At 42.1% G+C, this 19,652-nt stretch overlaps 2 protein-coding genes across 7 annotated transcripts in view; both read right to left on the bottom strand.

The window, feature by feature from the left end:
• Nucleotides 1–19,652, bottom strand: part of atp10d (ATPase phospholipid transporting 10D) — a 221,173-nt gene that overhangs the window by 80,157 nt on the left and 121,364 nt on the right. The gene's annotated exons all lie outside the window — the stretch shown is intronic.
• LOC127528001 (zinc finger BED domain-containing protein 5-like) overlaps nucleotides 17,086–19,652 on the bottom strand; it is a 32,025-nt gene continuing 29,458 nt past the window's right edge. The window contains exon 2 of the mRNA XM_051928543.1: nucleotides 17,086–17,178. Coding sequence (XP_051784503.1) covers nucleotides 17,086–17,178 — 93 coding nt within the window. The remainder of the gene's footprint in view (nucleotides 17,179–19,652) is intronic.

Here is a 19,652-nt window from a genome sequence, read left to right on the forward strand (position 1 = left end):
ATGGATTTTGAATGAACTAAAGTTGATGTCAAACATTTTAAGAACATTTTTATTTTGCAGATCTGAAATGATACAATAAACTTACATTAATTAAATACATAATTCTTCAAATAAAATTCTATGAACTTAAATATTATTGTTCTTAAAACTTAAAATTAATGTAATTTAAACAAACATTTCAAGCATTAAAATAATAACTCCAAGTTATCATATGGCTGCTTAAAGGACGATGGATCATAAATTTAAAATGGCAAGGGTAGGTGACAGCTGTGAGCAAAACACAATTTTTGTTGCCACAGTTGCACACATACAGTATGTCTTCATTAGATGTATTACTACCCCTGCACATGGTCTAACTTCTTAAACCCAAACCATTTCCAAACAACATTTTAAGTGGTCACAGAGACCTTAGGTGCATCTTAAATGGATGCTTGAACCATCAAATATCAATAATGCTAAGACTCATATTTCCATATATCAGAAAGAAGAAAATTTTTAGAATTAAATAATAGGAGATATGTCAGAATTTTATATTATGATGGGTGGGTCAATAACAAATATTTCTAAATGCTGTAATGGTTTTGCCTTAGACAAGTGTTCAGCAGAAAAAAAAAGATTTTTTTAACAGACCACACAAAAATCAAGGTCAGGAACTAGCAATGGTGGTCTACTAAAGTGTAAAATGGCAAACGTAGACAAAGCCCAAAACACAAAACTAAAATCAAAGAAACAAATGAAAAATTCTTAGATGGAAATCACATCTAAAAACACTATATAAACACCATGCAAAAATTTTGAACGTATCATGATGATGCTGAGATACACAACTGAAGATGTGTCCCAAGTAACATGTGCTAATCAATGAGAGACTGGTGGTTGCAGACAGACCATAGATTGGCTCAGTCTCTACCATGGAGCTGATAAACAACAGAAAGTTGTTTAATATGGAGGACCTTTTTTAGGCACAAGGGATTATAACATCACATCCTGTGTATTAAAATGACTTTAAACAGGATGTAAACAGCAACCGCTAAGAACAGAATAGCTCACAACAAGGGAAAGACCTTATAACAACGAAGGAAGAATAGCTGGCTGGACGGAACAGACAACTTGGGGCTGGCAAGGGTTAGCTACCCATTTTGGCATGATCTAACACAATTTGGGATTTTGGAGACACCTATTAATAGCTACAATGAGAACAGGTAAATGCTAGTGTGGCTGCTCTTGACATGTGCAAAAAGGTTGCTTGTGTTGCCACCCTTTGGGTCAATGTGCTGCTTGCAATGTTTACATATATTTATTTGGTCAGCAACAGTAATTTACAAAAATCTCTTATCTGCTTGCTGGGTGTATTTCTCCACCTTTCTTTATTAGTTAAAACAGAGGAACTATTTTTGTTTTGCAAGTACACACGTACACCAGACAGCGACAGCATGTTACAAACTGTGTTGCGCATAGTCTACAATAGTCAGAATATCTTTCTATTATAAAAAGAAATCCTGTCCTGGAAAGCAAATGCAAGGCTACGATACATGATCATCTCAGAAGACATTTTAAAGACCCGTGAGACCAAGGAGACTTGCCACGGTGCGTCTCGCGGGGACCGTAAACATGAGACTTGGTGCCAAGAGATTGTCCCAGGGCCGTAGCAAAAAGAACAGCGGCTATACAGGATTTAAAAAGATCGAAGGGCAGCGCGACAGCAGCTACCACCCCCCCCCCCCGAATGCGAGCAGCTTTATACATCCTGCAAGAAAGAATTCAACCTCAACCAGGCCCAGAAATAAAAGACAGGTATTGCTTTTACAACGTCACGCAAGACCAGGCATTGAGCCATCATTTAAAACAAGTCAACAGACCTCTAAGCTGGCAGTTGTTGGATTGCTTTTGGCAGGCAAGCATCATGTGCTCCCAGCTCTTAAAACAACGACATGCGACAGGCAGAAGAGGCAGCTAGCAAGCAGCAAAAAGACAGCAAATGAATCTATTTAAATTGTCTTTACCTGCCTACGGTAAAGTCATCCCTTATGAATGGGGACGTGGGGATGGATGGATGGATGGATACTTTATTAATCCCAATGGGAAATTCACATTATCCAGCAGCAGTATACTGATAAAATAAATAATATTAAAGATTGATAATAATAATAATGCAGGTGAAAAACAGACAATAACTTTGCATAATGTTAAATGTTAACGTTTACCCCCCCGGGTGGAACTGAAGAGTCGCATAGTTTGGGGGAGGAACGATCTCCTCAATCTGTCAGTGGAGCAGGACAGTGACAGCAGTCTGTCGCTGAAGCTGCTCCTCTGTCTGGAGATGATACTATTTAGTGGATGCAGTGGATTCTCCATAATTGATAGGAGCCTGCTGAGCGCCCTTCGCTCTGCCACAGATGTTAAACTGTCCAGCTCCATGCCAACAATAGAGCCTGCCTTCCTCACCAGTTTGTCCAGGCGCCCAGCACACCACCGCGTAGAAGAGGGCGCTCGCCACAACTGTCTGATAGAACATCTGCAGCATCTTACTGCAGATGTTGAAGGATGCCAGCCTTCTAAGGAAGTATAACCGGTTCTGTCCTTTCTTGCACAGAGCATCAGTATTGGCAGTCCAGTCTAATTTATCATCCAGCTGCACTCCCAGATATTTATAGGTTTGCACCATCTGCACACAGTCACCTTTGATGATCACAGGGTCCATGAGGGGTCTGGGCCTCCTAAAATCCACCACCAGCTCCTTGGTTTTGCTGGTGTTCAGTTGTAGGTGGTTTGAGTCGCACCATTTAGCAAAGTCATTGATTAGGTCCCTATACTCCTCCTCCAGCCCATTCCTGATGCAGCCCACGATAGCAGTGTCATCAGCAAACTTTTGCACGTGGCAGGACTCCGAGTTGTATTGGAAGTCCGATGTATATAGGCTGAACAGGACCGGAGAAAGTACAGTCCCTTTTGGTGCTCCTGTGTTGCTGACCACAATGTCAGACGTGCAGTTCCCAAGACGTACATAGTGAGGTCTGTCTTTAAGATAGTCCACGATCCATGCCACTAGGTATGAATCTACTCCCATCTCTGTCAGCTTGTCTCTAAGGAGCAGAGGTTGGATTGCGTTGAAGGCGCTAGAGAAGTCTAGAAACATAATTCTTACAGCACCACTGCCTCTGTCTAAGTGGGAGAGGGATAGGTGTAGCATATAGATGATGGCATCCTCCGCTCCCACCTTCTCCTGATATGCAAACTGCAGAGGGTCAAGGGCGTGTTGAACCTGTGGCCTAAGGTGGTGAAGCAGCAGCCTCTCCATGGTCTTCATCACATGTGATGTCAGAGCAACAGGCCGAAAGTCATTCAGCTCACTAGGACATGATACCTTTGGGACTGGGGTGATGCAAGATGTTTTCCAAAGCCTCGGGACTCTCCCCTGTTCCAGGCTCAGGTTGAAGATGCGCTGTAGAGGACACCCCAGCTCCGATGCACAGACCTTCAGTAGTCGTGGCGATACTCCATCTGGACCCGCTGCTTTGCTGGCACGAAGTCTCCTCAGCTCTCTGCTCACCTGCGCTGTTGTAATTATGGGTGGGGATGTCTCTCCTATGCTGGTATCAGCAGAAGGATGTGTGGAGGGTGCAGTACTCCGAGGTGAGAGTGAGAGTGGGTTAGGGTGGTCAAATCTGTTAAAGAAGATGTTCATTTGGTTTGCTCTCTTCACGTCTCTCTCGATGGTGGTACCCCGCTTCGAGCTGCAGCCAGTGATGATCTTCATCCCATCCCACACTTCCTTCATGCTGTTATTCTGCAACTTCTGCTCCAGCTTTCTCTTGTACTGCTCCTTCGCCGCCCTGAGCTGGACTCGGAGTTCCTTCTGCATACGCTTGAGCTCATGCTGATCACCATCTTTAAAAGCCCTTTTCTTCTGGTTTAAAAGGCCCTTGATGTCACTTGTAATCCATGGCTTGTTGTTAGCATAGCAGCGTTCAGTTCTTATTGGAACTACAATGTCCATACAGAAGTTGATGTAGTCAGTAGTGCAGTCAACAACTTCCTCAATGTTCTCACAATATGATCCCTGCAGGATATCCCAGTCTGTAGTTCCAAGACATTCTCTTAGAGAATTCTCAGCCTCCGAGGTCCACTTCCTGAATGATCGTGTGGTTGCAGGTAGGACCCTCACTTTTGGTTTGTAGTGAGGCTGAAGCAGAACCAGGTTATGATCTGCTTTCCCAAGCGCAGGCAGCGGGGTGGCGCTGTATGCGTCTTTAACCCCTTAACCGCCCTCTGCCGGATATATCCGGCACCGTTGTTTTAATGCTGACGCCATACTGCCGGAATTATCCGGCACATTTGCCTGTGGTTATATGAATGCCTGGCAAGTAGTATAACTGACGGTTTGGCGTGGGTATTATTACTACGTTGTATTTCGACAAGTCTGTGGTTGTTTTGGCCAGTCATGTGACGTGATTCGCATGTAACAGCTGTGAATATGGCGAAACGTAAACTGACTTCAAGTGAGGCTTTGCAGGCGATTTTGGACAGTTCTGATCATGATTGTAGCAGTTCTGAAGAAGATTTTAGTGACAGTGATGAGCAGCAACGTGCGCTGCATGATACTGTGAATGAAGACGCATCGGATGACGGCGCTGAGTGGGTGTATCCCCAGCATCTCAGCTGGGCTGCTGCCCGTGGTGAACTACCTTTTCTGCATTCGTTTGAGGGAACGTGTGGCTTTATTGTTGATGTAAACAATTACACTGCTGAGCAGTTTTATGAGCTGTTTGTGTCACCTGATTTGATCAGACATTTTGTTCATCAGACAAATCTGTATGCAGCACAGTTTATTGAGAAAAATCCCAATTTATCTCCACATTCCCGTGTTCGTGCTTGGTTTGACACTGATGAAAACGAAATGAAAAAATTCATTGGGATTTTGATGTTGATGGGAATAATCAGAAAACCAGATATTGAGATGTACTGGTCTACAGATCCTATGTATGCAACACCTATTTTTGCAGCTGTCATGACACGTAACCGATTCTCTTTGCTGCTGAAATTCTTTCATTTGAATGACAACAGAAACGAGCCAGATAAGAAAGATCCAAACCGCGACCACTTGTTCAAGCTACGTCCTTTGATTGATCATTTATTTGAAGCATTTCAGTTGCCCTACATGCCAGGACCGTCAGTTGCAGTTGATGAAAGTTTATTGTCGTGGAAGGGCCGCTTACAGTTTCGACAGTATCTACCATTGAAAAGGGCACGGTTTGGTATCAAGATGTTTTGCTTAGCTGAGAATTCAGGTTACATTTATAGATTTCGTGTATACACTGGCAACTTGCACAACATTTAGTGGTCAATACTGCTTGAATAAATGTAAAAAATGTAAAAAAAAATGTAAAAAAGTAAAAAAACGAAAATTGTTCAGATTTCGCCTGGCGTGGGGAATATTTAGGGAGTTGGCGGTTAAAGGGTTAACGTCTGCATACAGTAAATCAATAGTCTTATTTCCCCGGGTGTTACAGTCCACATACTGGGAGAAGGCAGATAATGTTTTGTCCAGCGTCACATGGTTAAAGTCTCCAGCGATTAGCACAAGCGCCGCAGGGTGCTACATTTGTAACTTAGCAACAGCAGAATGGATGATGTCACTTGCTGTCTCCACGTCCGCCCGAGGAGGAATGTATACAATAACAACAATGACGTGTCCAAACTCTCTGGGCAAGTAATAGGGACGCAAACCTATGGCCAACAGTTCGATGTCCCTGCAGCAAGTGGAGATTTTGACGTTAACATGTCCAGAGTTACACCACCGTGTATTAACATAGAGAGCGAGTCCTCCTCCTTTGTGCTTCCCGCAGGTACTTGCGTCTCTGTCCACTCTAACTGTGCTAAACCTGGGTAGCTCCACGTTAGCATCTGGGTTGGTGTTAGTTAACCACGTTTCGCAAAAACACAACAAACTGCATTCTCTGTAGGTTCTGACATTTTTCACCAGCGCAGCCAGTTCGTCGATCTTATTTGAGATTGAGTTCACATTCCCCAGAATCACAGAAGGCACCGAAGGCTTAAAACGCCACTTTCTCGCAAGCCGCTTCATTTTCAGCTTCGTGCCCGCTCTGCTGCCACGATACCGCCTTCTTACCTCGTCGGGTAAATAGGGAACCACACCGGCACTGGCATTTGTTCTCAGCTCTCGAAGTTGAGTACTTGAATAGGCGAGTCTCGGCGTGTAAAAATCCATGCCCACGTTGTAAAAGTAAGTGTGTCCAGTGAACAAATCCACATAAAATAAAGTGATAGGATTGATCAATAAATAAAAATAGAAAAATAAAAGTAGAAAAGTACACATACACATACAGTCATACACGGAGCTGCTGAAAAGGCTGCCACTCTCGGCGGCGCTAGATGTAAGAAAAAAAAAAAAAAAAAAAAAAAAAATGAGGGGTCCTTTCATCGGATTAGTGCCATTTCAGATGTGGAATGGCAAAATGGGGGAGGCAGCTTGATGAATGAGGTCTAAAGGACTTAAAACAAATCCAAATCATATTATGTGATATCATCTAATGTGAAATTCTACTCCATACTTCTAGAATTTTTATTTTTATACTGTATTGAGGATTTATTCTGTTCTATGTATTGTACTGTATTGTATTGATCCCCTTCTTTTTGACACTCACTGCACGCCCAACCTACCTGGAAAGGGGTCTCTCTTTGAACTACCTTTCCAAAGGTTTCTTCCATTTTTTCCTTACAAGGGTTTTTTTTGGGAGTTTTTTCTGGTCTTCTTGGAGGGTCAAGGCTGGGGGGCTGTCAAGAGGCAGGGCCTGTTATAGCCCATTGTGGCACTTCTTGTGCGATTTTGGGCTATACAAAAAATAAATTGTATTGTATTGTATACTCAGTAAACCAAACACGGGGGTTGGCGAGAGAAGCGAACAGGGGGCGGAGCCCGCTAGTTATTATAATACAGTAATCCCTCCTCCATCGCGGGGGTTGCGTTCCAGAGCCACCCGCGAAATAGGAAAATCCGCGAAGTAGAAACCATATGTTTATATGGTTATTTTTAGAATGTCATGCTTGGGTCACAGATTTGCGCAGAAACACAGGAGGTTGTAGAGAGACAGGAACGTTATTCAAACACTGCAAACAAACATTTGTCTCTTTTTCAAAAGTTTAAACTGTGCTCCATGACAAGACAGAGATGACAGTTCTGTCTCACAATTAAAAGAATGCAAACATATCTTCCTTTTCAAAGGAGCGCAAAGCAAGCAGTCAAAAAAAAAAATCAATAGGGCTTTTTGGCTTTTAAGTATGCGAAGCACCGCCGGTACAAAGCTGTTGAAGGCGGCAGCTCACACCCCCTCCGTCAGGAGCAGAGAGAGAGTTAGAGAGAGATAGAGAGAGAGATAAAAAATCAATACGTGCCCTTTGAGCTTTTAAGTATGCGAAGCTCCGTGCAGCACGTCCTTCAGGAAGCAGCTGCACACAGCCCCCCTGCTCACACCCCCCTACGTCAGCGCAAGAGAGAGAGAGAGAGAGAGAAAGTAAGTTGGGTAGCTTCTCAGCCATCTGCCAATAGCGTCCCTTGTATGAAATCAACTGGGCAAACCAACTGAGGAAGCATGTACCAGAAATTAAAAGACCCATTGTCCGCAGAAACCCGCGAAGCAGCGAAAAATCCGCGATATATATTTAAATATGCTTACGTATAAAATCCGCGATGGAGTGAAGCCGCGAAAGGCGAAGCGCGATATAGCGAGGGATCACTGTAATTATCACTTAAAGGGCTACCCTACCTTCTGTAATGTAGCTGTGTTATTTCTCCAGATCAGGCAGCTGAAAAGCCAATATTTTATCAATATATTTATGATTCACACATACATATAAAGATTATAATCTATTATTGAATACTGTTAAAACTAAAAATCCTCACTGTTTGAAACTAATACTGGTATGGGAAGTATACCACACACCACTATCAGAGCCCATCACAAACTTGGTTAAGGCTTACTTTGAAGACCTGCAGTTCCGATTCACTAAACCAGATTTTACTATCACATGGTAGCTCCTTGATATTTGCATAATGGCAGAATACACTATTTCACCATTAGCCTTCACTATGGCTATGAAACTGATAATCAGGGCTTCGAAATGGGTGGTGTTTGAATTACAGCAGACATGTCAAACACGTGGCTCGCAACAGAAATCCTGTGTGGCCCACATGACAGATCCTAATTAGCACTAAACTTGTACAAAATGATTACAGTACTATCGTTTGTGATTGAATCATTCTGCATCTTCAGCGTTACTGTAATAAAAAAGGTTTTCTCTGTAACAGGAGAAGGGATGAAATAAAGGAGTAAGAGGGGGGGTTGGTCGCTTCAGTGCAAAACCAGCTACAAAGATTGGAATGTTTGGGATGATAGCGAAAGAATGTGCAAAAACTTGCTTCTCATAAAGAGTTTCAGAATGTTATGGGAATACAGTCAAGGCCATGTACTTGTTTTTCACTTCGAGGGGCTTCATTGCAAGCAACGCTTGTTATTGTGTGTCTTCTGATACTAGGCACCATCTCAGTGAGGGCCAAGTAGAAGAAAAACAATAAGATGTCCCGTGGGAAGGTGTGCAGAAACTGATCACTTCTGTATACACTGCTTACACGTAAGCCATTTTGGGTAAGGACACTCAATTAGTATATAAGGGAAGGTTCCGCCCTCAGTTTCTTCGGAAGCTCAACCGTGGGGAACGTGCGCACCGCCCGGTATTGGACCAGGCTCACGAGTTGATCCTCTGACGAGACTGACACGCGGGCTCCCTCAGTCTACTGGTCTAGGATGATGGCTCTGGGTCTTTTGATATTACTGTAAGTATAGTATAATTCACATATCTGTATTACTGTAAGTTAATAGTATAAATCATATATCTTTATATATATTACTGTAAGTCAATAGTACAATTCCTATATCTGCATGTATATTGCTATTATATTGTATGTAACTGATATTATATTTGAACAAGTAAACAATTGAAGTATTGGACCTTTCCTCTCTGATTCTTGCCTGCTTATTTTCTGTTAAAACCTTTGAACCATTTTCCCAAACTAAAACATTTTGGCGTAGTCGCTGCAGGATTTTGGGGAATTTGGTAAAATATTGAATTACTAAGTGAGGCAAAGGAAATCAGAGATGTTTAAGAAATGTCAGGTGTCTGTAAAGGAACCCATAACGGGCTTGCAGACGCGGGGGTGGGTTTTGCTAACTGCGGTTAGAAGTCTGGATAGTCTGGTAGACGAAAAAGAAAGGGAGATTAAGAAAATGCAAATGGACTTGGCGGATGCGTTAGGGCGGGCCTCAATGGCCGAATCCCAGGTAGCTGTATTATTGCCGCGGGTACAGAGAGCCGAGGGGATGGCGGAAAAGGCAGCCTTTTGCATAGCCAAGGTGAATGCAAAAAAGAAGCGTAGACCGGATGTTGCGAAGATCAAAGCGTTTGTAGCCGCAGTTAACGTCCATGAGTGGGATCCTGAAAAATGGGACGGTAACATTTGGGATGATGATTATGAGGATGATGACGGACCCGATGCAGGGTCGGTAATTGATCCTCTGCCTTTACAGGCTAAACCCGTGATGCGTCGCAGACTTTTTACTGACTCACATGGTAATGTTAGGAGGGGAGATGTTTTCGAAGATTATACTGCACAAGAAAGGGAAGGATTTAGATCACGTTATGCACAAGGGCGAAATGAGCCAGTAGACACATGGCTTGTACGCTTGCATGATGCAGGAGCCGGGCATGTGTCACTGGATGGGGGGGATGGTAACGAATTTACAGATTATGCCATCGATCCCCGTTTTAAACAAGCAATGAGACAAGAACTGACCAAGTTAGAAGGGGATAGTACGTTGTTGGCGCTGGCGGCGAACGCAGCATTTGAAATATATCCGCACCCACAGAATTGGCCTGAAGTAAAATCATGGACGACTTTGCAGCAGGCGATTCGAGTGGTTAGAGAATTGGCAATGAGGGACGCCGTGGTAGCGGGCCAGGCGGACCAGTTAGATTTGTTCCCATTTACATCTGTAGCCAGGACCATCCTAATAAAAACAGCCCCTGCTAACTTGAAAGGAATAATAATGACTCTTTTACTGAATGAGGTAGGTGCAGGAGTGGGGGAGGTTGTGACTAAATTACGGGATTTAGGTGACCTGGGAGAGTGGGGAGGAGCCCTGCCAGGGACAGCTGCAACACAACCCACTGGGGCTACATCAAGGAATAGCGCCTATAGAACAGGGGGAGTGAATAGGAAGGAGTTATGGGGAGCGTTAATTAATGCTAAGGTCCCTAAGGAGGAGATAGATGGACAGCCTACAGGACTGCTCCTGGACAGGGCAAAGAAAAAAGGACTTATAGATAAGTCTGGCGGAATAAAGAAACGAGTAGCAAAGGCAGAAGTACATTCACTTCTTACCTTCGCTGAATGGGAAAAATTAAGTAAAAAGCATGACGAAGTTCTTACTTTTGCTGAGTGGGAAAAGTTGAGTAAGAAGCGTGATGAAACTGGCCCCTCTTCATCTTCCGAGAGCTCCTCGGAGGAGGAGGAGGAGGAAGACAGGGGGAAAAACCGGCGCAAGAGTAAACATAAGAAAGGAGGGAAGAAAGCTAAAAGCAAAGGGAAAGGGAAAAATAAAGGAAGGACTTTATATCCCGTCAAAGAATTAGAACGCGCAGCACGAGATTGTTAGGGATGGGGCCAAGCACAGGTGAGAGCCCTAAATTGGCATGATGCGGACATTCGACCTTTTGTACCGGTAACGATACATTGGGAAACTAAAAACAAACAAATAGTAAAGGCTCTCATCGATACGGGTGCGGAGGCCACTTTAATATATGGGAATCCATTTAAATTCAAGGGGAAACGATTGACAGTGCAGGGGATTGGGGGAACGGACATCCCTGCCACTCAGGTGACGGTGATGTTACAAATTGGTCAGTTGCCCGTGAGACCCTACCCCGTACTAATCACCCCAGTGAAAGAGTATATAATAGGGATGGATCGTCCACAGGTGGCAAATATGCTGTAATCGCATGCTGGCATACAGCCTGCAAATGTCAGCGTGCATCAACAGCATTTCTGAAGTTTTTTAGGTGTACGGTAGAATCAACTTTTACAGCTGTGTTTTCTTCGCTAAAAATGGAGACAGCAGTAGTTGCAACAGAAACTTTAACGGCAACGTTAACTGTAGCAGTAGCAATAAAGAGAGTCGAATCGGAGGCCGTTGTGCTTTCCTCGAGGAGGGCGGAGTCAGCTGCAGCAGCCGAGCTAGTCAAAGACGCAGATAAGGTGTCTCTGCATAGAGTGGAGGCAAAGGCGGTTAAAACAGAAAACCTACACTTGTCTGCTGGTCAGACAGATTGTGTATGGTTAATAATTATTATAAAGCAGTTAGATGGGAAAGCAAGAGAGAGGAGTAATACCTGGCTAAAAAGTCACGAGCAGCTAGCAGTACACGTAGCGATGCATAAGGAGAATGCCATACGGATTAAACAACGACCGCTCAGTGTTAAAGTGTGTGCTTTGATTTCGGGGTCTTTTGACCCTGAGGAACAGCAGTAGAACTTAAGCTGGTTATTGGGAGCACTCCTTTCAAAGCCCCTGTGTTGATTATTGCTGCAGAGAAAACAATATGTATATTGGAGACGTCAGTTTACAAGTAAAGCTGCTATAATGTGAGGGTTACTTGTATGTAGTAATGAAGGAAAGTGTAAGTGACAATATGGTGTGCATTTGTTTAAATGCAATAATTGGTATGAAAAATGGCATGTGGCAGTATAAAAACAGCCAATGCCAAATTGCAAGTTAAAACAGAGGACTGAAAGAAAAGGAAAAGAGTAAGAATGTTTTCTTCCATTTATTCTCTACTGCACTGCATTCTCTGTATAATTCTGAGGTTTAAAAATGTTATACCAATAGTTAATTCATAACTTTTTGTAAAAGTAACCAGTGCTAAGATAAGATTTGATTTAGACATTGAATGTGGAGAAACTGGTGGATTTGTATAGCCATTGTAGACTGCAGGGCATGAGTTGAATAATGTGACTGAAAACTAAGTGAATTAAAGAAAGAAATCGAGGAGATGAAAGCAAAGCACGTGTTTGTATATGAAAGCTTTTGAAAGTACTGCATTTGAATTAATGGAATGGCCATTTTAGCAGTTAGTTGGAATGAAAAAACTTATTGGTGTTTCAAGCAGCACATTCATATTGGGGAATAAGTAAATGAAAGGCAGTGGCTTACCATCCAGTTTTTGGAGCTCAGCATGTAAAACAAAGGGGTGAAAATCCCGAAGGGACACTACGGGCATGTATGCCCAAGATCAAGTCTGGCGCTAAAGGGAGTCACTGTGCTAGCAGGCGTAATCGACGCAGATTACCAAGGGACCGTCAAAGTTCTGTTACAATCCTCAATGGGGCATCCAATCAAATTGACTAAGGGAGATCGAATAGCGCACTTGTTAATAATACCAGTTCACATGGGAAAAGTGCAGGAAAGTACTGCACCAGTAGTTAAGACTGGCCGGAATGTGGGGGGATTTGGATCAACAGATGCTCCTAAATTGGTTAACGGGGTGAAGGTGTGGGTTAAACAACCCCATGAACCACCCCGCCCGGCAGAAATCATCGCAATGGGACAGGATTTGATTGTAACTGTTCTATACAATGGAGAAGAAGCATGGGTAAATGTTCCTGTAAAACACTGCTATAGACGGGAGTGAGGAGTGGGTGCAACATGCTGTGCTCTTGTTTTACAGAATTGGGGGTGTTCTGAATGAAGTAGGAGCCACCACATTAGGAGGCGAGGCAACGGAGACGACTCCGGTCCGATGGTGGTGGAACGATTCCACTAAGCCCAGACGTCAGGAGAACACCACGTGTCTGGAGAATCAGTCTTGCAATGTCCTCAACATTACGACTGGTGACGGGTGCACCATCTACTCCTCGAACTTGAAGGTGCCGGGGGTAAAACCACAGAAGTATCTGATTGAGTGCTCTGAAAACTTAAATATTACCTGGACGTCGAAAGTAACTTGGTGTATGGGGCCCTGGAACGGCTCCAAGGTACAGTGCGAGGACAATGCAACATCAAGCGAATACACCTCTAATAAGACTGGGCCCATTGGCTGGATCAATGCAACTGAAATTATTAACAGGACTATACCAATGCTTGCTATAGCCGTGTGGGCTAGAACCCCCATAACGAGACAGTCACATGTAGAACCAATAATTGACACATGTAAACTTGTTTCTATGACAGCAAAAAGGACTAAGGTTACATGGCAAGTGACGTTTCCACTGTTGCCACAGTGTAAGCGTGCTAAACGGGCATGGTATGACACTTTCTTAGGAGGGGTTGGCACCACCCTAGGAACTTTAAACACCGTAGATAATGAAATAACTGCAAACAAGCTTGAGAATGTGGGACGACATACTCACAAAGTGGCAGACCAAATGGCTAGGTGGTTACCTCAGTCCATGGTCTCTCATCAGCAAACAGTAAACTGGGAACAACGCGCTTCAGATTGGATAATCACGGCTAGCAATGACACTCGATGGCTAAATGTGTCAACTTTCATGAACTGGACTGTATGCACTTTTAACATATTACAAGCACAGATACAGAAAAATAACATGCAAATGGCTTTAAGGACTAATAATATGCAAATATGGCAAGATATATGGAACATTAGCAGTAGCTTATGGTTAACGGTTAAACCTGAATATACTAGGTGTAATGATACAATATGTAATGGGTATTGGTTTCAATATAATGTTACCACTATGATAACCTTGTGTAGATATCACATTTTACCTGTTGTTGCACACGGATACCCTTTGGTGCTGCTTATTATTATTATTGCTTTAATGACTATATTCAATTGCTATGTGTTTTGTGTTTTAAAACGAATTAATAATAGAGCACAACAGACAAGGTTGCTGATTTTGCGCTGAGCGAGGGACCGATTGTAATAAAAAAGGTTTTCTCTGTAACAGGAGAAGGGATGAAATAAAGGAGTAAGAGGGGGGGTTGGTCGCTTCAGTGCAAAACCAGCTACAAAGATTGGAATGTTTGGGATGATAGCGAAAGAATGTGCAAAAACTTGCTTCTCATAAAGAGTTTCAGAATGTTATGGGAATACAGTCAAGGCCATGTACTTGTTTTTCACTTCGAGGGGCTTCATTGCAAGCAACGCTTGTTATTGTGTGTCTTCTGATACTAGGCACCATCTCAGTGAGGGCCAAGTAGAAGAAAAACAATAAGATGTCCCGTGGGAAGGTGTGCAGAAACTGATCACTTCTGTATACACTGCTTACACGTAAGCCATTTTGGGTAAGGACACTCAATTAGTATATAAGGGAAGGTTCCGCCCTCAGTTTCTTCGGAAGCTCAACCGTGGGGAACGTGCACACCGCCCGGTATTGGACCAGGCTCACGAGTTGATCCTCTGACGAGACTGACACGCGGGCTCCCTCAGTCTACTGGTCTAGGATGATGGCTCTGGGTCTTTTGATATTACTGTAAGTATAGTATAATTCACATATCTGTATTACTGTAAGTTAATAGTATAAATCATATATCTTTATATATATTACTGTAAGTCAATAGTACAATTCCTATATCTGCATGTATATTGCTATTATATTGTATGTAACTGATATTATATTTGAACAAGTAAACAATTGAAGTATTGGACCTTTCCTCTCTGATTCTTGCCTGCTTATTTTCTGTTAAAACCTTTGAACCATTTTCCCAAACTAAAACAGTTACTTATTGACTTTTCTTACTTACGCCTTCTGACAAAAGCGCGTTTTCCCATGGCTTTATGGTACCGGAAACGTCATCTGCTAGTATAGTTGCAGCTGCGGCGTCAGCTCCTTGATACCCTAGGCATGAAACCCCCCCCAATGCCTTGACCAAAGTTAATGAGCCGCAACGTTGCAACTGAAGTGCTTGGCAGCAGCATCCTGGCAGGCTACACTATTGGCTGTGCTGCTGAGACTGGCCACTGGGCAGAACTGACCATTACGAGTAGTAACAGCTCGCATATTTTCACATTTTTTTGCTCTAGTTTTATGTCATTTTGTGCTAGTATTGTAATGTACTGTTAGTGCAGACTACAGCTGAAGATCTGAAGTGAACGCGAGAAGTTGGCGAGTTGTTTATTAACAAATTTTTGTGATTTTGAGATTGTAAAATTAGTGTAGGTCAGGGGGCTTTTTGCATATCTGCTTATTTTACAATATAAACTTTGAAGTAAACTTAGTAAAGTAAAATTAGATTTTTGGAGGATTTGTTTTCCAACTTGAATTACTGAGCAACGAATTCAGTGTGCGTTTTTGTGATTTCAGTTCACACAAACAGGACTTTGTGCTGTTTACGTCACCATACTCTTACAAAGCTGAGAATGCGCCTGAGAATATACAAATGGAATTGATTTAACTGCAGTCAGATTCTATTCTGAAGGCAAAATAGAACGAAGCTGGTGTGCCAGGCTTGTATGCTTACCTGCCACCCTCGTATGTGCAGATTTGTAAGTTGGCATCGACAGTACTGTCTATGTTTGGAAGCACTCACCTTTGTGAGCAATTGTTTTCATTAATGAAAGCTACCAAAACCCCACATCGCTCAAGACTTACTGTCGAGCATCTTTCAGCCCTCATAAAAGTTGCAGCTGCACAAGATTTCAAGCCTGATATTGACGAACTGGTTACTAACAAGAGATGCCAAGTGTCGGGACGAAAGAAATACACAGATCTCAGACTGTCAGACTCCTATATGAGGACCTAGCTAAGACTCTAATTGTATGCTGTTGCACGGAGATTGTATGGAAACAAATTGCTTTTCTTTAAACTTTAAGTATTACATTTTTTAAAGTTTTCAGTATTGGAAAGAAAGCTACAGTAACTTTGTATAATAGCATAATAGTATTTGTTACAGTGCGGCCCACTGACGCACATATGGCAGTCGAAGCGGCCCACTGATGGCAGTGAATTTGACATGCCTGAATTACAGAGTCCAGCAAACACCTACACAGAGCCTACACAGACGATATGATGACCCATACTGCCATCATGCACCACATGCCTCTTAAGGAAGCTTTATGAGAACATCACCAGGGCTAGGATGAAGATTAATTCATCCAAATCAAGAAGCATCTCCATTTTCAAAGGGAGGCTGTCTGACAAAAAGTTTTTAATTGATGAGGAACCAACTCCAATGGTTTCTGAGAAACCTGTTAAAAGCACCTGAAAGTGGTATAACATTAGCCTCAAAGAGCCTCAAATACTGTGAAAAGGAACAGGAATTGAGGAAGGAGAAGCCTTGAGAACATTGATCAGACCATGCTCCCAGGGCAAGTTGAGATCTGTTGTCTACAGTTTGACCTGCTACCTGGCTTGATATGGCCAGTAACTGTTTATGACATCCCCTTGACGAGAGATGAGAAGATGGTGAAAATGATCAGCTCTTATGTGAAAAAATTATTAGGGATCCCTTGGTGTCCAAGTTCCATAGGCTTATAAGGACAATGGGTAATTGAGATGCCTTTCTCAGATTCAAATGCACCAAAGGAAGTCTAGAAATGACCCTCTGAGAGTCTTGAGACACAACAGTTGGGACATCCTCAGTTACAGAGCAGAAATGATTACCAAAGGAAGCATTACAACAGGCAAAGGCAGCCCTCCAGTACAGCAACACTGTGGGCCATGTTCAACAGGCAAGAGGAGGCTTGGGGCTTTGTAAGGGCAGACCTTTGTGGAAAAAGGCAACCACATCTAAACAGCGAAAGTTGACAGTGCTAGAAATTCACCAGCAGTAGGAGACAGCAAGATGCACTAAGATGATCTCCCAGGCCAAACAGGGACATTGGATGAGGCAGGAGTGTTTCCAAAACAGGAAACTCAGCTGGAAAGACTTATGGGAGGTGGAGGCAAGCAGAATTAGTTTCCTGCTCAGAGAAACCTACAACGTCCTTCCTTTGCCTAAGAACCACAAACAGTGTGTGGGCAAAGAGCCGTCATGCCACCTGTGTTTAACACCTGCTATCCTCGGATAAATGTGAATGTGGTTGTTGGGGTCTTATAGCAACATCCACTATGAAGCTGTTGAGGGGCCTGAGAATCCATGGCCAAGCCCTATGTCAGACAATTAAGGAAACATTAGGGACAGCAAAATGCTGTAGCCAGTGGGTATGACTGAAGGGGAAGGACCTTAGCTGGGCCCCAAAGAGCAGTGGTCACACATACTGGTTTGACCAGCATGTGGTGTATTGTGATTAGAAGGCTAAAACACCTAATGAGGCTGAGGTACACACCTGAAGATGTCTCAAGTAGTACCTGCTAATCAGTGAGAAGTGGGTGGTGGGGGTTGTCTATGACAGACTGTCTCAGTCTCTATCATGGTGGTGGTAAACAGCAGCAAGTTTATTTAGTGTGGAGGACCTTATTTTTAGAAGCAAAGAATTATAACATCACATCCTGCATATTCAAATAATTTGGGTAACCAGTAGGTGTGCGACACTGACCATTCTGTCTTTGCTTTGGTGGGATCATGAATCGCAGTTTACAGTTGCCAGGCAATAGCAATGACACTAGCAATTGTACATGAAATGCCTCCCAAAACATGCCAAGGGTAAGGAAAAAAATATCTGTATAACATGAAACATTTTATGACTATTTCAAAATGAACAAAATAATAATACAATTAAATTCCTCATATTTCAAGACGCAACAACAGAAAAATGAAAAAGCACAAAAACAGTCAGTCAGTCATTTTCCAACCTGCTATATCCTAACACAAACTAAAGAAAAATAAAAAATATGCCAATTTATAACAGTAATTATACTGGCAGAGCAATCAATGTAAAAATTAAAATCCTTCCTCTGCCAGTATAAACAATGCAGCAAAATCACACATCACATATTTCTGACAGTAGGCCATCTACACTACTCAGTCCATTTTCAAGGCTAAGCATGGTAGGATCAGTCCTGGGAAATTTAAATCAAAGGAGAAGAGCAGATGTTTAAGGAAACCTTGTGAGGCTATAGACCACTGTATTAGTATGGCTACAGAACTTTAAAGGATCAGGAAAATCAGGACTTCCAAGAATCAATAGATTGCATTGTAGCATAGAAAGTCTGGGGTGTGAAGGGGCATCTTCAGTCCTAAAAGTTGTTCACTGGCATGGAGATTGAGTGTATTTGTAAAAGAGAGGGAGTAAGTGAGTAAGGCATAGAAACAAGAATATTAACAGCTCCAAAAAAATGACCCTACTTTCAGCTTGGTTAAATCAAAATCCTGTTTTATATATACTTATTCATGGTTTCTTTCCGAGTTGAAGTGGCATGCAGAGACAACAGTCAAGCACAATCACTGAGACACGTGTGTCCTAAGTTGCTTCCAGGATTGTGTCCAATATGTGTAAGATAGGCATTAGGTTCCTGTGATCCTGAACTGGATACAACAATTAAAAAAAAATTAAGGGGCTGACAACTGTAGCCACAACCATTACATGGTGATGAATGCAAAGCTTCTGGTTCCTTATCTGGGCAATGTGTGGTATTTTTATTAGCCAGTGACTTGCAGCACTATAATTTTTTCATTCCCCAATTAAAATGTTAAACACTTCAAAAATGTAGCATATCACAAGATGTTTTAAATTTAGGAAATTCTTTGGTCTTGAAAATTCTGTGGTTACGTCTGTATGAATAAAGCTTAATCAAGTTTTAAGAAGCCTGAGCAGGCTTGAGTTTAACATTTTTGAGCTGACCAGTGCTCTGCGTTGCAACTGTTTTGAAGAAAACGAGCTGCTGTAAACAGTGGAACATAGCACATATTGAACTCATGAGGATCAAGCAGTAAAGCAAAACCAACTTATCTGATCCAGAAGCATTTAATTCAGATCTAAAATTACAAAATGTGCCTAGTTTCAAAAAAGATGCTTGTAATAAATGTATTTTGTAAAAGATTTTAATTTGGTTAGATATGATGGAACAATTAATAAAACCCAGATGACTTTCTCCTAATTAGTAATGAATTTTATTGCCTCACCTTTTATGTAGAAGTTAAAAAAAATAAATAAATAACCAAATGCTGAATTAGTTATTTAAAAGCTTAACTGCAAAGACAGATTTTCTATTATTTAAAAAGCGCATGCTTGTGGTGTATCTGTTTTTCTGAATTTACACATAGAATTCTGATCAATTGCATTAAATGTTACTGAAACTTTGCTATGGTTAATTCAAATTTAATATTATGCTCATGACATTTTTGCAGCGCCATTTTGTATTTTTGTTTAGTCTTGTTTTTGGTAATAGCACCATCAATTTGTAATCCTCATTTAAGATAGCGGTACGTTAACTGACACGTTTGCAACTTTTAGGCAAAAACTCTTAAAAGTAAACTCATTTCCTTGCAGGTTTGGTTTCCAGTTTGATGTTAAACTAATGTTTTTCAACTTCTGATGATCAGAATTTCTGACATCCTTTTATGTTCTGACCACTGACAATTGTTCAGCATCATCTTTTTTTTATTCAAGTCAACTCCTGGGGCCTCAAGTATAACGCCGTACATACTGTAGAATTCACACTAAAACATGGTGTATGGCCAA

The sequence above is a fragment of the Erpetoichthys calabaricus genome, chromosome 5 (genome assembly GCF_900747795.2).
Source record: "Erpetoichthys calabaricus chromosome 5, fErpCal1.3, whole genome shotgun sequence".
Lineage (NCBI taxonomy): Eukaryota > Metazoa > Chordata > Cladistia > Polypteriformes > Polypteridae > Erpetoichthys > Erpetoichthys calabaricus.